This window comes from Pyrgilauda ruficollis, unplaced genomic scaffold, assembly GCF_017590135.1.
Source record: "Pyrgilauda ruficollis isolate IOZ18807 unplaced genomic scaffold, ASM1759013v1 scaffold4, whole genome shotgun sequence".
In the NCBI taxonomy this organism is placed as follows: Eukaryota; Metazoa; Chordata; class Aves; order Passeriformes; family Passeridae; genus Pyrgilauda; species Pyrgilauda ruficollis.
The window spans coordinates 21,731,645-21,753,750 of record NW_024525489.1 but is presented as its reverse complement, the minus strand read 5'-3'; the positions used below and the strand labels follow the sequence as shown (position 1 = coordinate 21,753,750).

The 22,106-nt window shown below is 46.3% G+C and overlaps 1 protein-coding gene across 3 annotated transcripts in view; it reads right to left on the bottom strand.

The window, feature by feature from the left end:
- Nucleotides 1-855: 855 nt before the first annotated feature.
- Nucleotides 856-22,106, bottom strand: part of SERTAD2 (SERTA domain containing 2) — an 81,223-nt gene continuing 59,972 nt past the window's right edge. For all 3 annotated transcript variants that reach the window (XM_041476907.1, XM_041476909.1, XM_041476908.1), the window contains one exon: nt 856-6,360. In XM_041476907.1, coding sequence (XP_041332841.1) covers nt 5,412-6,356 — 945 coding nt within the window. In that variant the 5' untranslated portion in view covers nt 6,357-6,360 and the 3' untranslated portion in view covers nt 856-5,411. The remainder of the gene's footprint in view (nt 6,361-22,106) is intronic.

The following is a 22,106-nucleotide window of genomic DNA, read 5'->3' as shown; positions in this document are numbered from 1 at the left end:
TGAGCAGACAGAAATCCAATCCCGGGGCCGGCTTTAATTCCCCCACTTCTCCTTTCTTTGCGCCCCGTGTCCCCGCAGCCATTTGTCCCCGGGCGGCAGCTGGTGCAGAGCCCGGGGCGCTGCGCCGTAACTCGAGCCAGCTCCGCGCAGCCGGGCTGCTGCGTGCCGCACGGCGGGACGGGGACGACTCGCGGCTTTTCCCGCTGGCTCTTGGTTCTCTGCAAATCCAAAATGGAGCAGGCGGGCTCCCGTGGGTGTGGGAGGCCGGGCGAGGCGTGCGCAGGGTGACTCATGGGCTGAGCAGCGCAGCGGGGCCAGCCCAGGGCGCTCCGGGGCTGCAGGCACGGCCGCAAGAGGCCGGATGGAGCCAAAGGCAGGGGCGAGATCTCCCTCCTGGCTGGCCCTGAAAGCAAACACCAGGCACCTGGAGGAGTGGGGAGGGGAGGAGGGCACTGATAAACGAAGCGGCGGATTAAGGTATCAGATGTTTCCTGCTGGGATTTGGCGGCCTGAAGGACGGTGCATTGCGGGCATTAGCGGCGGGCAGGTCCCGCTCCGGGCCAGCCTGGCCGCTGCCTGGGAAGCCGCTCGCAGCCCCGAGCATCCCTCGGCACACGTAGTCCAGGAACGGCCACCACGGGCACCTCTCTGTGCCGGGGAGGACAAAAGCCTCACAGCACGAAGCGGCCTCGCACAAGGCGATGTTTCTCTTGTTCTGCCAGGCGGAGCGGGGTCAGACCGGGCCGTCCCTCCCCTGTCCCTTGCCACCTCCCGCGGGTGAACACCTCCCAGCCCTCCTCCTGCAGCCCTCCCCCTGACCGCCCTCTTTCGTGGAGGGAAAGAACAAAGCCAGAATTTATTTTAATTGTTTATTGTATAATATAAAACTACAAAAGTAAGACTGCTCATTTCCATGTACATTTGTCCAATTGTTTTTTTGATTACAGCCCATACCTACATGTGAATACAGTAATCTGGTTTCAGATGTCTGTAATATTGCATAGAAAAGGCACAGCTCTAAGGTCTGTGGGAGGGGAAGGGGAAATACAGCCTTTTTTCTTTTTTTTTTCCTTTTTTTTCTTTTTTTTCTTTTTTTTTTTTTTTTTGACAATAACAAGCCCTGTTCAAACAACCATGCACTGAACATGTCACACTATTTACACCTTTTCCAGAATCTTGGCCTTTGCAGGCACTAGTATGGAATACACTCAGAACTAGATAGGAGTTGAGGTTGGGATTTTATCTGCAATTTGTGTTTTTAAAGAGGTTCCAGAACTTGCATTAGGCTTATTTTCAGAAAAAGAAAAAAGTGCTTAAAAATAACTAATTTATTTTAAAATGTTCAGTCTCATTAATTAATAGAATATTGAAAGCAACTTGCACAGAAGCAGGATACTTAAGCCTGATTGGGGGATTGGGGGAAGAAAAAAAAGAACAAAACCAATCCAAAAGAAACCCTGTAACAAGAACAAAAAGTTCAAAACATGCCAGAATGAATTAAACCGTTTGTCAAACAGGACCCATTGCTATATACTCAATTTAATAGTAATAACGTGTAAACTTTGGATTCAAAATTATCAGTTTTAAAATCCTCAGTTTTAAATAACCCAGGCTCTTACCACACGGTGTTGAGGAAAATCCGAATTACCTTGCGCAAGGTCCGAGTTTCTCCTGACAGCGACTGCTCCAGGCGCTGCCCTCGCGGCGCTGCTCTCCGTCCCGGCCGGCTGCAGGCGGTGCCGGAGCGATGCCCGGACAGACGGCGCTGGAAGCCGCTCTCTGCAACAGGGATGCTCCACTTCCTTGGCTCCCAGGGCTGCGGAGGGACTGCGGAGCCCCGGGCCGGGCTGGTGGGACGCAGAGCCGGGCTTTGGGCGGTACGGGCCCAGCTCCGGGCAAGGACGTGGCTCTGGCACAACTCCCGGGGCCGGAGGGAACATCCTGCCCCTTTCTACGGGCGTCCGGCCCCAGGGAATTCAGCTGGGCCTCCCATGCGTGTTTAAAAAATAAGGGAAAAAAAATCTTTTTTTTCTAAACCTTTCCCAGGCCAGCATGATGGAGATGACTGCATTTGCTCCTGCCTCCAGCGGCAGATTCCAGTAGCGTGCCAAGGGAGGCCCGTCTCAAGCAGCCAGTGGGGGGTAGGAGCCTGATTAGAACTAATTTTGAACAGAACCCTGTCCCTCCTCCATACCTTTTTTTGCATATTTCAAACAACCAGACCCATATTAGAAAAAGAGTGTAGGGAAAAAATAATCCTGTGATCCATGCATATCCTGACTGGAACTCAATTAATTCTGAATCTGGCTCCCATACCCTTTTTCATACAGCTTTACATTCCTACAAGAGGATACATTCCTACCATACATTCTGTACATGTTACAATCCAGATGTTGTTAGCTTCACAATAAAATAAATATATTTACAGAAGGAAAAAAAAAGAATAAATAATTTAAGAAAAAAAAAATCACTTCAAATCCAAAGCCCTCTTATTCTGCTCCCATCTTGTCACTTCATTGCACGTCAATGTCAATCTCCATCCCTGGTGTAGGTGTCAGAGAAATTCCATGCTTGGCTGCTGTTGGGACCACAGCACAGGCCCAGCTAGAGACAGTCAGTGACTGTGCAGGGGGAAAGCCACAGCTCAGCCCTTCCAACCCAGGCCTGCACCAGCCTTCCCAACCTTCTGCTGAGCCCCACAAATCAAGTAGGTTTTGTCCTGTGGGATTCCTGTAGGGATTCTGCCCCAGGACATGAGCTTCAGCACCAAGGAGCCACAGACACTGCCCAAGCGGCAGACTGGATTTAGAGCTCGGCTCCTGCTCTCTGGGTACAAAAACTTCACTTCAGCTGACTCCCCTTAACAGCACAGGTCTCTGAGAAGGGCACTGATGGGAGCTTTTGCCTAGCAGGTGGTATTTAAGCAGGTGTAAATACTTAAGTAATCCCAAAAAACAGGCGGCTCCAGTGTCCTGCAAATCAGTTTCTAACCATGGTAAGGGGCAAGCACCTACCAGGTTGCTGTGTGAGCCTGGTGCTGTTCCAGGTTTGTGTTCCCAGGTACTCGAGGTGCAGGGACAGCAAGGCCATGGGTTCTCCTGCAAGGGCTGAGAATTGCTGTGGAACAAGGGCTGGGTGGAGCTGGAGCTGTCCCATCCCTCCCTTCCCCTGGTCCCTAAAGCTACACTTGGTCAATGGTTCTCCCTTTGAAGCAGTAACTTCTGTTCTCTTTAGTCTGTGTAGTGACTGCAAATCCATCAGCACCCCAGTGCTTCAGAGTTCAGCTTGGGAAGAAGAAGAAAGCAAACCCACCCCCCTGGGCCAGTGCCCCCCTCCTCCCCCAGCCCTGTCTCGCTCCGACAGATGAACTGGGAGCCAAAGCGCCTTTCGCAGCTGTACATGATGCATTTCATTTCCATTAGGAGTTCCTTCATTGCAAAAATGTATTTGCTCTCATCCCGTGTCTGTGTGCATATCTACGTTACATCTATCTATATACTAATAAATATATATGGCCTGGTTTAAAGTGCCAATTCATAAAAAGCCGCCTCCTCAAAAGGCAGGCAAGACCCAATTTCATCCATGACAAGAAGGGAGCAGAATTGACTGAATATTGCCAAATGACGTAAAACATAATTTAAAATTTCTTAAATAAATACAAAAGTTATTCCTAAAGAAGCCATAGGCATGTCAACAATATAGGTTGTAACCGGCACTCAACAACTAAAGTACCATTGGAAAACTAAAATGCCATAGCAACTTCAGCAATAGGCATGATACATTGCAAACATTTTTTTCTTTTTAAATTAAATGTACACCACAACGAACTTAGGAAAAAAAAAAAACCCAGCTATTGGTGCAGTAAGAAGACTTCTCAGGTGTTACGGGGAGGGGACCATGCATAGAAAGCTGTGTCTGTATATTCCTTGTAAAACGGGTCTATAAAGTGTAAAGCAGGTAACACAGTCGATACAAGAACCCAACTCTATAGGAGATGCCAAGTGATGTCACACGACTGGCTCCAGTTTCGACAGCAATGGATATTAAAGCAAGTCCATCCAGTGCAGGTACGAGATGAGCTTCACTGCAGTAATACTGAAGCTGCCTTTTTCAGCACTTAGCACAGTGAGGTGGGAGAGGGGAGGAGAAATGCTCCAAGAAAGGGCGAGCGGACGCTCCCAGCCGCGCTCTCCGCCCGCGCCCTCAGTCAGGGAGATGCCACGGGAGGCTGGCTCGCGGGGGCTCCGGGCACGGCTCCCCCACGCCATTCCCAGGAGCTCCGGGTGAGGAGGTGCCGATCTCCGCCGGGTTAAGGCTCCACGTCAGGCGGGATGGGGGCCCGGCAAGGCGGGCGGGCTTGGGGACAGCGCTCAGACCTCCAGGGGTGAAGTTCCACAACTGTTTCCTGCCAACTGCTTCACATACGTGTTGGAAAAGGACATGGCTCTAAGTTTCAGGAATCACAGTAGTGCGCAGTGGGTACAGCAGGGAGCAAACACTTGTGAAACTCCGGCAGAAGCAGCTCCCAGCCCTTTCTTAAAGCACTTTTTTTTTTTGTTTGTTTGTTTGCATTCAGGGAAACCGACTGCAGGCTTATTTGATCCAATTTTCTCTTTGCACCATACACATATAAAACATTACAACTCTGTATAAAAGTACAAGTGGTTCTTGTACATCTGAATTATGCAGGAACTATGTGAGCAAATCCTATCAAAATAGCTATTTTTTTGTGTGTATAAACAGCATTTGTTTTTAGAAAAAACAATACCATAAACTGCAGAATCTGTACAAAAATATAAAATAAATTTGGGCAGCAGTTTCTAAACAGCCATGTAAATGCAACACTTAAAGAGGAGCAGGTTAATGCCTCCAAAAGGCTGAATTGCTAAAGTCAACCTATACAGGGCTAAAATGGTATTGAGATTATCTAAATAATAAAATTTTTTACCTCTTGCAATAAAACTTATAGAAAAAATAGACAAGTATGCACATGCAATTTACAGCTTTCCCCAACATAATCCTTGTGCTTAGCTTTTACCTTTTTTTTTCCTTTTTTTCTTTTTTTTTTTTTTTGTAATAACATAACATTGTCTACAATACATATTCTCTCCTATACCAGGATTATTCGGTCTTCCTTGAGGAACCACTTTAAAAAAAATACATTAGAAGTGGTCATACATGGATGAAGGCACTCCAACTCTGCTCGAAGCAAAAACTAGTGTGATCCTTTTCTTTTCAAAAAAGGCAAGCAAGGATGCATGCACAGTGCTGTGAATCGGGGCTGGGAGGGACTATGGAAATACTACCAAGTGTATATACTGGTACTTAAATTTTAAAAAAAAAAGAAAATAAAAGAAAATTAAAAAAAAAAAAAAAAAAACCAAAAAAAAGTTGCTATATTTCTAATATATTTAAGACCCAACAAGCACCTCCATGATGTGATCCAGTTCTGTGAGATCCATTTTGAAAGGCTGATTTGGAGTTACTGGTTGACTGCTGTACGGAGCGAGAGTTTTTAGGAGCTCATCTGCTGAGACGGGAGCCATTTTCGAGGCAGCCCCCGTGGCAGACGTGCAGGGGTCAAAATCATACATGGACGTATCAATGTCAGCGAACAGAATGTCATCCAGGGTCAAGTCTGTGAGGAAACCTGTGGAAGCTGTTATCTCAAAGTTGCCAGGCAGGGGGTCCATGAGTTTGGGTTCAGCCGTTCTGCTCTCCGGGAGGCCCTCGGGCTTGTGGATGTTGGACTCGCTGGGCTGGGCTTTAGAGTCGTCGGCTGCTGATTCAGCTGCTACTGCCTCTGCGGAGGTAGGTGCTGGACAAAGCTCCTCGATCTCGTCCAAGGCTGAGGAGAAGCTGTCCTTTACTGGTTGGAGAGCAGGAGGTGGCGGCTTCGTCGGACCATCGTGCTGGACAGCCGGGGAAGTGCAAAACGTGTCGTCCTCGAGCAAAGAGGCCGGGGTGAGGCAGGACTCCAGGGGCATAGTGCTTACGAAGTTGGCGGGGAGCAGGGGCGGCGAGGCCAGGTGGCTGAACGCCGGCTGCGCCTCGCGGAAGTTGTCGCTGAGAGGGTCGGCAGGCTGCGAAGCGGCCACAAACATGGGCCTCAAGCTGCCTTCTTGTTTGAGTTCTTCCTGGATTCGCCTCAACATGTTGTTAATTAAAACTGTCTTTTGCAAGCTTGGCTCGGTTAATGGCCTGTGGTTATAAAGTTTCATAAGGGAAATGTTGAAGATAGTCTGACGCTGTAAGGTGTAAGACACCTTAGAGGGACCGTCAGTGGGAGACACCACTTTGCCTTCCAACCCATCTTCATGCTCGTCAAACTTCCGCTTTCCTCCTTTCCCCAACATATATCTGCAAGGGAAGAGAGGAGACTGATGAAGGCAGCAAAGCAGGTGCACACGTGTCCCCATCAATAACTCAGCCTTGGCCCACAGCAGCGTGACGAGCAAGCAGCAGCCACCCCAACGAAAGGCTCTGCTCCATCCAAGTTTAGGCATGGCTGTGCTGGTAAATTCCAAGCAGGAATTCAGGCAGCATCTATAATACTCCAGATCTAGCATGCCTGGCAGCAAATTTCCTCTTCCTTACATTAAGCAAATACCTGTTCATAGGAGCACAAGCCACAGGCACTGTACTGAACGTTTCCTCACATTCCCTGACTGAGGCAGTGCTATGCCTGGGAATACAAATGTAAAGCACCGAAGTTCTCACAATGAATTTCCTCTTTTTATTTCAAAATGTGTTCACCGGGGAAGGGAAGTGAGGCTCAAGCAATTGTGTGTTGAGAGAAACTTTCCCAGTGAGGTTGGGAGATCAGCCCTTTGGTACACCAGGATATACACATATGGGTTTATTTAGCTGATCACCTGAAGTACCAGAGCAGGAAATGCAGTTATTGTACTCAGAATTAGATAAATTACAGATGAAAAAGATCTGTCAAGTATTTTAGTCTAATCCCCAAGACCACTCTCTGCACTACACTCTGCTGCTGGTCAGATGAAGGTTTGAAGGAAACAAAGGGGATTTTACCAAACTTGCCCCGCATTATAAATAATTTCTGAGCTAAGATTAAGTAGGGCAGTTCAGTCCCAAGTGCCATCTCCTCCAGGATGTTTCAGAGCGCCTGGAAATGCTCCTCTACACAGCACAGTCCCAACCTCATTTTGTCACCATTATTTTTGTGACACCAAGATCCCCCCAAACGCAGAGGAATGAAGGAGTTGCTGTGCTGTGACAGTAGCACGACCTAACATTATGCTCTCTCATTTTCTCAGGTAGAAAGTAGAGTGGTGAGGTGCTGGAACTCTAACCCGCTCACTCTTTTAATATGATCACAAGGAGCTCCCTTGTTCATTCCTGTATCCTTCCCTCTGTTTAACAAATTCTTCTGGCGTGAAGAATTCTGCCTTGTTTAAAGAGGAAAAAAACAAAAACCCAAACCCTAAAAAAACCCCAAAAAAGTGGAGGAGGCTTTCTAGCCACATGTACCCAGAAAGAAGTTGCAATGGCCATATAGACTTTTACCCCATACCTGACCCTTCTCACATTATGCAGCTATCATCTGGGAGACAAAATTTGCCTTCCTTATTTGAGTACAAATCCGAACGCACCCAGTGGGATTAGTGCCTGCAAAACAACTGCACTAGGCAGGTCTAACACAGTTTGATGGTCGCACACCAGTTCAGCAGAAAGACAACATAGTTAAACATCATCAAAAATGACTGACAAACATTTAAGAGCTGGGAGATCCTTGGAAAGCAGAAGAGGGGGCTAAAGAAGTCAGGGTTTCAGTGCTACAAGGGCTTCAGAAAGCATTTGCTGGGTGGTAAATCAAAAACCGGATTGGGTGAAGCGAGCCTCTTCTGGTTAAAAATAAGTCCCAAATCCAGATAATTTTCTAGCATATTATGCAATTATAAAAAGAAAGGCGGGGGGAGGGAGCAGGCCGAGCAGAGCTGAGGAACAGGTAGGCTGCCATCCAAGCTCCTTGGCCAGCTACCAGCAATTCCTGAGCCTGGAATCTCGGGTGAACAAAACCTCTGAAATTTAGCACTACTGCCGAAGTCTGGCTTTTCTCTGCTCCCTAGTGTCACTTCCATGGACTACTCTGGAGCTGTTCACATGGGTTTGGGGTGCGAGCGGGGGGCTTTGTTATTCCAGTGTTCACAGCAGACACGCTTCCTTTCACTTCAGACACAGAAGAGCAAGAAAGGGAGGGTCAGGCTAGCAAGAATTAAAAACCCTGCCCAATTCCAGCACGTTTTTAAAGCAGCAAGGGGTTAGGAGGAGATGAGCAGCTTTCCATCCCTTCCTGCTATCTCCTCCCCCTGAAAAAAGACAGACTCTGACCTAAAGACGTACCAGTGCTCCTTCCACAATGCTCTATTTAAAGAAGACATTTTTAAATGGCTTAGGGACTAGAAGAGTTTGAAGTTTGTCAGCCTCTGCCAGGAATGTATAAAAACATTCCCTGCACAAAGCAAACCTTTTCCCCCATGATAAAGAAAACATCCCAGGCTCCGCTCCCTGTGCTCAGTTATTCATCATTGCCAGTTGATGCTGCCAAGCATTTCCAACAAACCCAACTGAGCCCGTTTCCACCCAAGACTGAGGTGCTGGAAGTGAACACATTTTTAAAGCTGATCACTAAGAACTGTGGGATCATCACTGAGTAAATACTACGATAACCTCACTACGTCATTTTCCAGGAAGCTCAGAGATAGTTCAAGATTTCCTGTATGTGTGACTGTCAAGCTTTCACATCTCACTCGATCTTCACAAAGCTTGATTCAGAGCTTGCCCTTTTAAAAGATAAAATAGATCAGGCAACACCCAGTCTCACCTAGTAGCTTTTCAGCACAGCTTTCAGTTTCCTTTTTCCCCACTGATACTCTCTGAAGAGGGTTTAACCCCTAAAGCACCAAAGTAGGATGTCAGCCTAAGCATGGAGGCTTTATTCCACCAAGGAGAGGGCTCAAATAAGCACTGCTAGACCCTCAGCTTTATAAGGTTTTATTTTATCCCCTTCTCCTCTGGAGTGCCAATGGGAATTCTAAAGAATGTTTTCCTCCAGTTTCCATAAATCACTTCATTCATGCCAAGCGAAGCAAGGAGGTGATATCTTTTTAGACCAACTGATAGAGTTGGTAAAATCAGACATGCTTGGGGGCTTGCAAGTCTTTCTCTGGCTCTTCAAAAAGGAATTTCATAGTTTCTGACCATCGAAGCTTAAGACAATGTTCCCTTCTTCTTCTTTAGAGTTCAAACCATCTCTTCCCTCCTTCAACCAAGCTGTTTCATGCCTGCATTAAAGGGATCAATGTTGTATGTCTTAAGATAGAGAATAACATTAAAAAAAAAAGGATGCTGTACAATACCAGCATTTGATCTCAATCAATTCCGTTCATCTCAAAAATTTTGCTTTTAGCCTTTCCAGCCAAACCTCCTGCTGGGAAAATGAAAATGCCAAACGTAAAAGATCAGCTTGACCAAAGATCAGTACAAAATGAGACAAACCCGCACCATCCCAGGTGTCAAGAGAGCTGTCCCACCAAGCCATACAGCTGTGACAAGGGCAGCCAGACAACACCAACCCATCCAAATGTAGCACTGCACAGGCAGAAACGAAGGGTAATGTTCACGGAAGGTCTTTCACACATCTATTTTGGCTGAGCAGCAACCTCAGCCAGACGTATTTCTGCTGCACTTTCACCCGTTTTGAGGCCGGGTGTTGAGAGTTGAGACTGGACGTCACTTTGTTGTTGTTGTTGCTGTTGTAATAAAGGCTGTTGCAGGGTTTTGGTCTGCAAGTGAGTTTCCAATGTTTCCTAGGTATGTAGAACCAGAAAGCTGAAGAAAGACAATGGAAAAGCTGCATCTTTCTGGGGATTGGGGCGGGGGGAGTACTTGGAGATCTTCCCCAATATTATCTACCAGTTGGCTCCAGCTCTGGAAGACCCAGAACCAAAAGCTAGACCATTGTTGCTGACAAAAATTCTACTTGCCTTTTTGCCCATTTAGGGCGATTGCACGCGCCTCAGCGCCAGAGAAACCCTAGCATTGTCTGGGAGTTGTCTTTTCTTAATTGAAGAACAAAAGTAGTATATTTTCTTTTCCTCATTTGTGTGTCATTTAGCCTCCTTTTATTGGCTCTGCATGCTCTTCAGACAGAGCTGGAAAAAAAGGCAGTTGGGGCTCAGTAGAAGAGATAATCAGCCTGGAGCGGATGGTTCTCCGGAGCCAACCCTCATCGATGAAAGGAGAAGAGCTTGTGCAATGCCTGTGTCTCTGAGCCCACTTAGTGACGAATCCTCTGCTCTCCGGAGGACAGAGTAGATTGTGAGAGGAGCACTGTGTTTATTGACTGTGCTTCGGACACTTTGACACCGCCAGACTATTTCTGAAGTCTTTAATAATCGGCACTTTGGCACAGAAAAGCAACAGATATGTAAAAACTGAGAGGAAAAGTGATTTTGCTCACCTGATAACAGAAAATAACCTGTAATTTTAATTCCCAAAGACTTTTAACAATTAAGTTTAAAATACCTCTCAAGACTGAGAGCTCATCTTGGAAATCAATTCTGCAATCTACTAGGCCCTCCCTGCTCATCGAGACAGGAAGGAGAAAAAAGAAAAAAAGAAGGAGGAACTGAACTTCAAGAGGAACAGCGGAAAAGGGTTTTTAAGAAGTCATATTTCCACTCATAGGTTTATGCCACCACCTCAGTCAGTCTAGAGGATGAACAGCTTATTATAAATTACAAATAATTAGCTTATTAGAGTTGAGATTACTTTTAGAACAAACACCATGTTGCTCAGAAAGTAAAAGCATCAAAATCCCCAAGTCCACAGGCAACCATTCCCCTCCAGGCAGCCAAACACAGAAACACAGGTGTGAACCACAGGGGCTTGTGTGAGGAGAGGAGTTTAAAGCAGGACCAGTTACTTTCTGAAGTCTTAGGCAATTAAAACCACAGGGGGGTAAAAAAGGAGAGAGGAAGGCAACTTGGGGAAATTAAAATAAAATGCTACTTCACACGTGTGCATGGAAACACCCAACAAAACCCCACAACTCAAAAGCTCCCCAACAGAGCCCCCAAAGTGAAATGACAGCACTGAATTTGTACACTTCATTCCCTTAAGTTCACAAACCTCAGATGTAAGTGATCCTCACCAGCTTTTCTCAAAGAACCTACCCAGTGAATTATGGAAGTACTTTCTGTGTCACTTCTGGCACACGAAATACAATTTTCCTCTCCTCCATCCTTCACTCCTCATCCTTGAGGGGTCCACTGGTTGTATCCTGGCCCAATGGTAGTCAATGGGTGTTTTGTTACTGACTTCAGCAGAATCAGGATTTGGCACAGAGAGCTGCAGGACCAAAATAAAAAGGCCTTTTATGCCAACTGGGTTCAACTGGCAAGACAAGGGCCAGATCCTCTGAGCTAACAGAGGCAGGTTGAGCTCCTTGAGGTATTTCAGTGCTGCTGGACCCAGCCTGAGGGACCACCTGGACTTGTAACCAGTCTCCACAACTTCAAAGTATCTGTCCCCTAGAGCTAGGGAGGCAAACCAGGAAACCTCTCTCTCCCTGTCCCTGTTTCCACATCCCCAAGGCCACAGCAGAGAGAATGGACACATCTGTAGATACCCCTTGGAGTAGGACCGTGGGCTCACCCACTACAGAAGGATGCTCCTTGGCCTGCAGGGTCCTGGCAAAGCACAGCAAACCTGCCCCAGCAGGTGGAAGCGCAGACATCTGAGAGCACTGGCACCCTCCTCCCATTCAAAGTTACAAAGGAAAAGCAGAAGGCAAGGCCAGTATAAACCTGGCAGGTTCTCCCAGCCTCCCTCAAAACAAGGGGGAAAGCTGAACAGCCCAGGTGTGGAGGTTTAACTCCAGGGCAGGAGCAAATAAGCAACACGGACTTTCACAGGCAACAGGCAGAGCTCGGTGGAAATGGCCCCTCCTTGGGGATTTCATCTGCTGACACCGGAGTGTTTAAAGCCTGGCACGGCAGCATCCCCGGAGCCGGGACAGCCTGTTCCATGCAGAGCTGCACGGCCACGCTGCCTGTGTGAGCTGCAGCTGGCCTGCAGGGTGTGAACCGACCAGCCCGGATGGGGGCGGGGAGGGGGAAGTGTGCTTTAATTTATTTTTTTTTTTCCCCCACAAGGCTGCTTTCTCGGGATCTGATGCATTTTTTACATGTTGGAGTGTACTGCATCCATGTTGCTTGGCTAAAGAGGACTCCTGACAACGCTGCCTGGTAAGAATTGTCTCATGTCACATGTGAGATAGGAAACAAATCCCACAACTCCCGAAGAGAGGTAGAGGGAATGCAGCTGTGCAGGGGTTTCTGTCCTCTCCAGAGCCAGTGCTCAGACATTCCGTATTTACAAGGTTTGTTTTCCCTGACACATTTTACATTAATTCTGGCTGCCCTTTTAATTTTTATTTTTTTTAACTGAGTGAGGTTTAATAAGCACTTACAAAACTCTCCTTTAGAGTATATAAAAAAATTGGCCTCCTGGGCAGCTCTCTGCTTCCAGAGAGTACAGGAGATTGTTTTTATGTTTGCAAGCCTTCACTGCAAGGCTGTCAGTGCCAGCAGTAACTCTAAGTGGCAGGTATTTCTCACACTTATTTTACAGGGACCTAACTCTTCCCCATCTCCTGTGGTGGATGGGTAAACCTCAGCTCTTCCAGAAGAAACAGAGAAGCAAGTAAAGCTCCTCAGCATCCCACTCCTGCATTTAGCAAGAAAGGCAGCTTCTCTCTCCCTACAGAAACACAGGCTTAGTCCCCTGCTTTAGGCACTTCCCACAGAGTGAAGACTGAGCAAGGAGCAGCTAGCAAGCTGAGTGTCAGGGGTCTTTTCTCCTCTCCAGTTAAAATCAAAATAAGAAGGAAAACCATGGTGGGTGACTGTTACAGGTTATTCTAAGCAGAACTTCAGTAGGGGCTGTGTAAGGAAACCTCTGGCAAAAGAAGACAACAGAAGAAGCTCAGACTCTCATTTGAGAAGCATCTGAAGTCGTGCAAGTCTCACGGGGTTTGCCTTTGATATTCAGAACCTGGAGTCCCCAGGTTCCCGAAGGAGTGTCCATGTTAATCAGAAAGTAAGGTGAAGCCTTCCCTAGCAAATAAGCAATGCAATTATAAAGCCAGTCAATAGTGTAACGCCAGCCAACGTGTTCCAGCGATATTTTGAAACTGTAATCTGATCCTACTGTTTCCATCCTCGTGCCTTGCCTGCTCTCCCTTGTTGCATACTGTACTATTTGAGGCCCAGAGGGCAAAGCAAGCTCTTGCTGTTTGTTCATGATCAGAAACTGCATTTGGAGCGAGAGCTCTGTGTGCACCGCCCACACCACTTTCTTGAGAGTTTCTTAAACTTGCAGCCCGCCGAAGCCCTGCTAGAAGGATCTCTGCAAAACAACCAAAAACACGAACTCCACTTCTGCCTTCAGTTTGCAGCTCCTTTTCACCACGCTAAAAAAAGGCAAAGCCGCAGTCTAAGGCAATTTCTGACTCTGCAGTGTGTTAAGCCTTGCAGGAAACATATGCTTCTATTAAATTGGAAACAGTTTCTAATGCTGTCAGTTTGCTAAATGTAACATGTTCCCCTGGAAGAAGTGAAGCAGTTTTAATGTTTTTGACTAACTGCACACATCCAACCAGAGTGTGTCTGATAAAGCTGGAATGGGCTCCAATAAATATAGCTTAGAATAAATTACTGCCTCATTAAGTAATTGTTTGGAAAAAGGACAGCAGGTTTTCTAGATTACAGTCATGTTATTAAGGGTGTTTATAATATTAGGAATTCTATCAGGGTAGCAGAAGTTAATGCAAGTTTAAATCAGAGGAGCACTTGTTAGCTTGTTAAAGCATTAAAGACTGCCCTGGCAGAACCAGAAGGTGGACAAGACCGCACAGGTTCTGAGCATGGAAAGCCAGCAAGGCACACTGCAAACCACTGTGAGGCTGAAGGCAAGAGCAAAAGTGCAAAGCAAGAGGGAGAATATACCAGGGTAACACACCAGGGTTGAAAAACATTTATTTAATATTCACATACAGGCAGGCAGTAGTCTTTACTGGAAAAAAGCAGAACAGGTTTGAACTGCCCAGCAGAAACTAATTTCTTTCTCAAAGATCTCAAAGCCAAAATGTCAATCCTCACATGTTCTGCTTCAGACAGGACTTCCCATGTGCTTCCTTATAAAACAGTGCCCAGAAGATGCAAACAAGCCCCCAGCCTGCCCTTTTTTGGTCTCGTCCTTAACTGGAAGCTTTAGGAATCACACTGTCCATGACTGCCAAGCCTGCCACAGCCCGGTGCAGACATGGCCCTGCTGACCACCAACCACCTGCTCTGAGCCAGATCAGGGTGGAGCTGTCCCCCTTCCCACTACCAGGAGATGCTTTGTTAGGGCTGCCAACTGAGGAGATAAGAGATTTTCCAGAAGATGTCAGAGCTGCCCTTATCTCAGGTCACCTCTGTGCCAAATCTCCTTTATATCCTTTCCTAGGATGGCTGCACACAGCAGTGTCTGAGCCACCACCAGGAGCCTCCTCCCTGGGCTTCAGCTTACCTGGGCTCTGTGCTTCAAAGAGCCACCAAAAAGAGCCAGGCTGAGGCTGCTTTGAAATTTGGGTCTCCATGTGTTAAAGAAGCAGCCAGGCCTGCCAAGTGTGAATTCAGTTCTATTGTGCTGTGAACACACGGGCTCAGCAATCTGCTGAAGGACCAGGAGCTGCTTTACACATCTGGGCATCAGCAGCAGGAAATCAGAGCTGCAGTAAAGCAAACAGGCACAGCACTGGGCCAGATCCTCTGACTTTACTACATGATTAGCTGATTATTCAGCAGACTCTGCTTGTTGGTACCCAAAAAATATGTGAAGGCTTCTACACACAAGTCTCCTTGGGATCAGCCTAGAAGCTCTTCTGCTCCACACCACTGTTTCTCCCCACAGGTGCAGCACTCCGGGCCTCCTTGCATGGAAGCAGGAGGTGCCAGTCCCACAGGCAGGACCATGACACCATGAATCCCCGTGTCAGTGGGCAAGGAGCCACGCTGGAGCCGGTGCACACAACTCCATGCTGGGAGAACCAGAGCCATCTCCTCAAGAGGTGGAGCAGCAGCAATTAAGATGGCTCTGTACTGCTCCAGGGCCCAATTCAGCCAAGACTGTCTTCCATTCCTTCCCACTGCAGAGCCAGCAGGCACCGGCACAGCTCAAGTGCTGTCTAAAAAGAGACACCTCGCTTGTAAATGAAATTCAAAACAATCATCTGAAAGACCTAGAACAGCTACCAGAAAGTGACACAGGCAGGGAAACACACACACACACTCCCTTTTCACTGCTAAAATTACACGCCTGTAATGACAAGATGCTACTGGCCAGGCTCTGAGGGAGAATGATGAAATAGCCAGCCCGGCTGTGCATCCCTCCTCCCCTGCACTGGCGCACAGAACAATGGATTACGGCAGCCTTGTGTTGTATTGTACAAGACATCTCTATTGGCACGCACGTGTCACGGGCTGCCTTTTATTTTTAGTGTGCGTAGGGACTGAGCACTGCACGCCCATCTCTGCTGGACCTGTGCAATTCCTGCAAAGGTTAATGAGAATTGTGTGTGCACCCATGAGAGACGAGACCCCTTCGTGTATAATAAGGGAGTTTTTCTCACCTATGTATAATTACTTTGTTTGAATCCTATCGCAGCATCTTTTCCCCAAAGATAGCTTGTTTTTCCCCCTTGTCACAGACCCTTAATAAACACAAGGGGGGGAACCCCCACACTACTGAAAGAATTTAATGGTTTGCCAAAAAGTAGGTTATTGCTCTGAAAACAGTGTTGAATAAATTATCACAGTCAAACTGAAAAGCAGCAAATGGCAGGAGGCAAGAAGAGGAGAAAGGAAAAAAAAATCCTCTGAAGAAATATATACTGCAAATATACCATACAAATCCCAGCAATGACAAGTCATTTTAGTTTCTGGCCTGCAAATTTTATTTGCTAACCAGTTTTTCACTGCTGAGAGTTAGGAGAAAAGAAAGGTGTTTCCCTGGCATTTTTTAAAGTAGCTTAAACAGCATATGAATTGTTTTCAACATTTTTGCTTAAATCAAATGAACGCAACCCTGCAAACAAATACATTTTATGAAAAAGAATCCACTCACCCTGCAAGCTTTTCTTAAAGAAGTGAAAAAGTTGTTGGACATTTCTCCACCACCAGTGAACACAAAACAAATTTTTAAAACATAGTTAAAATTTGACACAAAAGTTTTCTCAGATGGTGCTAAATGACATTGGACAAGATGCTAACGGCTGGCCTTTCAGTCTAGTGCACTAAAGCTCTTGCATTTGTTGAAATACAACGTGTGTTTCATGTCCTGCAAAGGAGCCTTCTGAAAACTGACTAAAGGGAACTTTGGCCAACCTTGAACTATTCTCAACCTGTAATAGCTATGAGTTAGAGACAAAGGATTCCATTTTTCATGGCACTTGCTTGATTTCACAATAAAAAGTACTACACTGAAGTGATGTTCTTTAAACAGCCACCATGGGACCCACATCTCTTCTATGTGGAGTAATTTAAACATTTTCAAGTAAATCATTTAAACTTAGATGGAGGCACCCTTTTAACAGCATATTTTGACAACACGTGTATTAAGTCTGTATTCTGAAGCATGTTTAGGACAGGTTAATTAACAGAAGGAAGAAACTTAACCACAAACTAAGATTTTGGAAATTGGGAGTGGAAAATACAAAAGGAGAACAGCTCAGGAAACGAAACGTCTGAAACTTTATTTCGTATTCCGTCAGGCACAACCCACTCACCTCACCCATCATAGTATTATACTGATTTTCCCCACAATTAAAGCCCTCATCTAAGCACACATACATCACGTGTGTGCCCCTGCCAGCAAGGGGAAGCAGAGCAGCGACAGGAAGCTTGACACTGTGTGTCACTCACAGAGAAAATATTCTCTCTCTTGTATTCATTCACAAGCTATTTGTGGAACACTTTAGTTAGGGAAGGAAAGTGGAAGGGTTGTTCACAAGAGCAAATTTTGCCAAGCAGATGAACAGGAGGGGGTGAGGGGGAGCCAGGGTAACCCAAGCAGGTTGTTGGACCCCTGGCACAGCCAACATGGAAGTACCCTGGTCAAAATCCCTGTGACCACAGCGCAGGCTCCTGAAGCCTAAGGCACTGCTCTGACACAGGGCCAGGAGCAGGCACGAGCCCCGACCCGCAGCAAATCAGGCCATGCCAAAAGTGCTGAAATGGAGTGGCTTGTCTCACACAAGGCCCACAGAGCAGTGAGAAATCAAAAAGTAACCACCACTGTTCAAAAAAAACACTGTGGTTTGCACACAAACGCTAAGTCTCCTATCTTGATGAAATGTATATTTGAAAAATATGCAAATGATATGCATGCACGTGGACGTGTACCTACTAAAAGCTTTTTTCCAAGGGAGAAAGAGCGCCTGTAAAAACACATGAAAAGTAAAGTTTGCGGAGGCACCGGAAGATGATGATGATGTATTTCTGAATTAGGATTTAAAACTTCATTTTGCAGCTACCTGAAGTTAAGACAAAGCTGCCTTTAGGCATCTCAAACTAGTCAGACCTGCTATAGCAGTTGCACAGTCTGCTTCAAATATGCCCTCCACGCTCCTTTCAACCTCCACCCCAACATATATCCGCATAGTTTACCTCCAATCATGGGTGGTTCTTGCTATAGCACAGTTCACTCTACCTTAGTGCCTGCCTGGCACGACAGGAGGGTTTTTTAAGACTGATGTTACAGGCTACTGTAAGAAACTGTATGAAAACAGCCAATAATTGTCACATTTCCATTAAAGGTGAGTGTGGTTCAAACAGTACAAGGGTTTCTGGGGTGGGGTGGAAAATCGGAGATCAAGAAAAACAGTTTTAATTATTACATCTGAGGAAGTATTAGGGCAAGTTTAGATCTTTCCACCAATTCAGGACTCCTTGAAAAAGGGAACTTCTTTTTTCTGCTACTTCCATATACTACCCAGTTTTCAAAATGACATGAAAAGAAAACAACCCATGTTTGAACTCTTCTCTCTGTATTCCATATCAAGAATTAAATTTTTATTCTAACTTCACTGAAAACAAACTGTTTACTTTGCTTTCACATCTTACTGGTGTGAAAGCAAAGTAAACAGGTTTTGGCTCCTAATAATTACACAGACTGAGATCATGTCATCCAATGCCACTTAAAACTCAATTCCAGAGTGATACTAAGGAGAAATTTGTGATATTAAGGAGAAATTTAAAACCAATGGTACTCAAAACACCGATTATGTTATACAGGTTGGGAACTTCAGACATTCCTTGGCAACATCCCTGATTTTTATGTACCAAGCTGAGGAGGGTACCAAACCTGGCCTCTCCCTTGAAGAACAGTGGTCTGACCTCACCTAACACAGGGCTCTGAGCATGGTTTTAATTTCACTACAGCAGCCTGAATCCAGTGTCACTCTGATGTGGTGGTTGCTGTCTCACCTGAGCTAGATGAGCCTCCACCCTCAAAGAAGGGACACACGAAAACCAAAAACTTGCTCTCTGGTGACTTGACAGTTTCTTTGGTCCTTTCAAGCCTTCCCACCCCCCTAGTCACAGCTTAAAGCCCTTTCTGAAGGCTACTGAGGCTGCACCCATCACCCCTGGAGACTGCCCCAACTCTCCCTTGGAAATGCCCTCGAATCAGGTCTTCCCCACCCCAAAAATCCCCTCTGTGCCGGAGGAATGTCCCAGCCAGCACATCTTCACAGCTCCTCCTGGCCACTCGGCAGTGACAGCCAGCATCTGACACGCTCACCAGGAGCCACCGGGCAGGCTAACGTGGAGGCAGTGCAGTTTCTACTCTGCACAGTGACACACAGTTTAACACCCACACAGCCAAGAGACAGGGCAGAGACCCTGCTGTGACACACACAATGCCTGCTTCTCCCACTAAACCTCTGCTGCCTCCCAGCCACACGTTTGCTTTGCAGCACACTTCAGCACACCCAAGAGCAACTGTTAGCACAGCATTTACGGGCCTTGCCTTCCCCACTCGTGTTGAACAGCCGAGCATTGTTATCTTATTTTTGTTATAGTGTTTGCATTGGTAATGCTGAACAAACCTGAAGCCTCCACTACAGCAAACACAAAAATTGACTCTGTTTATAAAAGAATTAAAGAACTAACACATGTTGAGAGTCTCTCTCCATTTAGAGAAAACAGGCACCTCTTCATGACAGCAGTTTCTCTGACTGATGAAAGTTTAGAAATCAAAAGAAGTGGCAGAAAACATGCAATTATACACCCCTGAAGAAAATGAGTGCTCTGCTCAGATTGGCAAATTTCATCTTCCACAAACCATGAATTAGCAAAAAATTCATCAAGACTAAAGATCTCTGCTTAGTGCCAACCTGCTTACATTGAAGCTGGACCTTGCTCTCTCCTTTGAAACACTCCTGATCTTTGGACTTGGTAACTGAAAGCTGCTATTTCTGGCACTGATTCGTGCGCATGTTAAGGAACCACTGCAACTGGAGCTGTCTCCTTGTGAGCCAGTTACACTACAGAGCTGAAAGAAGGTGTCTCTCTTGCTACCTGGCCCTTATAAGAAGTAGATCACCAGAAGACTACTCGCACTTTCAAAGTACTGCATTCTCCTTGTTTGACAGATTACACTTTTAAGATGTTACATAAAAGCAAAAATAGTCACAAATACTTTGGATCACCTGTCTAGTGTTAGCACTGCCAGAGATGAACTGTGCCAGGAGTGCTTTACATCAGTGTGAAAAAAGTCAGAGTTCCTAAAAAAAATGTTTTCCCAATGAAATATTTATTGAAAAACTAAAAGCATCTTGTGTGAATGATGGCAAAATCCTTCAAACTAGATGCTGCATAAAATCTGCTGTACTTCATGGAAGCTAAAAAAATAAATTTTGAATATGAAGTTTGAATGTTTCCTTACTATTAGGACATTATCTGAAAGTCCTTGATGCCTCTCAGGCAGACAATTTGAGCACTTGGTATATTTATGTTATTATTTCCCCTGTGAAACTCTTTATTTCATCTTTCCCATTAAAAAGAGCAGGTGTATAAAGGAACACAATTACAACTTTTAATAAATCAGCACCTACACATGTATTTAATGCTCTTTAAGACAAAACCTGAAGGACCTATGGCTATCAAGTTTCTTTTTGTTTATTTCCAATCAGCTTCAGAGAAAAAGTAATCAGCTTGACACAAAAAATCAAAGCAGCTTTTTAATATGCACAAACTCTAGCTTCGTTCTTTCAGCAGTCCAATCCAGTTCCTGCAGAAAAGGAGTGGGTGGTTGCTGCTACCAACTTAAATGGAAGCATCAGATTAAAAGGATCAGTCACGAGAGGAGGAATATCTAGAGCTGCTACATAGGATGCTGCAATAGTTGCCTGAACAATGGAAGTATTCCGAAGGACACACTCTTGGATACCTGTCCAGCAGCACAAACTCCTAATCCTCCTCCTCTCTCTACCACCACCTGGTTCATTATGTTAAATCAGAGCCCAAAGATACCATCCTATTATGTAAAAGATATGCATTTTAACTTCAGCCAGAAAGGGTTACTTTCTATTTACCCTGCTAAATCAGTTGGCTAATTTCTATAGCAATCATTTGAAAACACAATTCATTTTTATAGTTTGTTTTACCATGTGAAAGCTTCCTGTGCCCTTAGATGCAAACTGAAGCGCCTTTGTCAATTTTGTACCCTTTGAGAAGTCCATAAGACACAGGAACCTTCACTTGTGCAGATGCATGCCTAAAATGATCAGAATTAAAAAAGGTAGAAAGTGCTGTTTGAACTCACACACATTTGCAAGTGTTCACTCATTTGAGAGACACAAACATAAAACCGGTGTTTGGGGAAGCCAAGCCCTCTCCCACCGTTGTTTGAGCAATAGTGCATTCTAGAGTGGCAAAATCCAGCATTCACTGACGGCAGCCAGAGTCACCCTGATGACTGCACCAGGCACCAGATGAAAAAGCCTGGATTTCCCTGCTCCCGAGAGCCTTGGATCTGTCTGAGCACACGCTGCCACACGCAACAGCTCTGGTGTGCTGCACTGAAGTTCGGCTGAAGAAGCTGACAGCCTCCCCCGGATGGAGATAAAATGGGCAGATTCGCTTTATTTTACACCAGCAGCTGACCCACAGCTGTAAACCAGCGACCAAGGGGCCCACTGGACAGCACACAAGCCTCTCCATAGATTTCCAACTAAATTTGCCCTAGGTTTTCCAGCTGTGTTTCACAAAATGCAAGAAATGACAGCAGGTAACTGTACTCCTATTTTCATGCTTAGGAAGAACTTATTTTTCCAGATCCTGAGGAGTGAAGCAGCCAATGCTCTAAATCAAAGTGGTACCGCAAAAGGATTTTTCTTCAAGTGTTCATCCACCCCGAATAAAATGGTAATAAATATACATTTTTGCCGATGCTTCCAAAAGACGAACCACCTTACTCACAAAATCCCCCCAGACGCCTCTGTCTCCCCGCGCTGGCGGTGCTCCCAAGGAAGACCCATGCGCGCTATTGCTCAGGGAAAAGACAGGCTAATCCCCAGCCCTAACACCAACCCTGAAAGGGCCAGGCAGCGGGGCCAGCCGGGTCCTGCCCAGCCATATGTCAGCTTTGCTACAGCGGAGTGAAAGTCTCCCGCAGGCCCTTTTAGCTCCCCCGGCACTACAGCACGCACTTTTCGGGGCTCCCTGAACCCCCCGCTCTTGCTGGGAGAACGGAGCCAGGCTGCAGCCCCCAGCTCCAGGGGCTCCCCGGCGCACACGCGAACTTACCGGGGTGTTGCGGCTTTCCTGGCGTCGGAGGGAGCCCGGCTCCGGAGAGCACAGCCGGCCGCGCTACCGGGGCCGGCACAGCCACCTCGATAAAAAAGTGTATCCCAGCTACCCGCACCTGCTTCGGCTCGGGATCCCCCCGCATCGGCGGGGGAGGGGGCGAATTTTAAGGTCAACTTCGCCGCTCTCCCTTCTCTGCTCATCTCAGCACGAAACCACCCC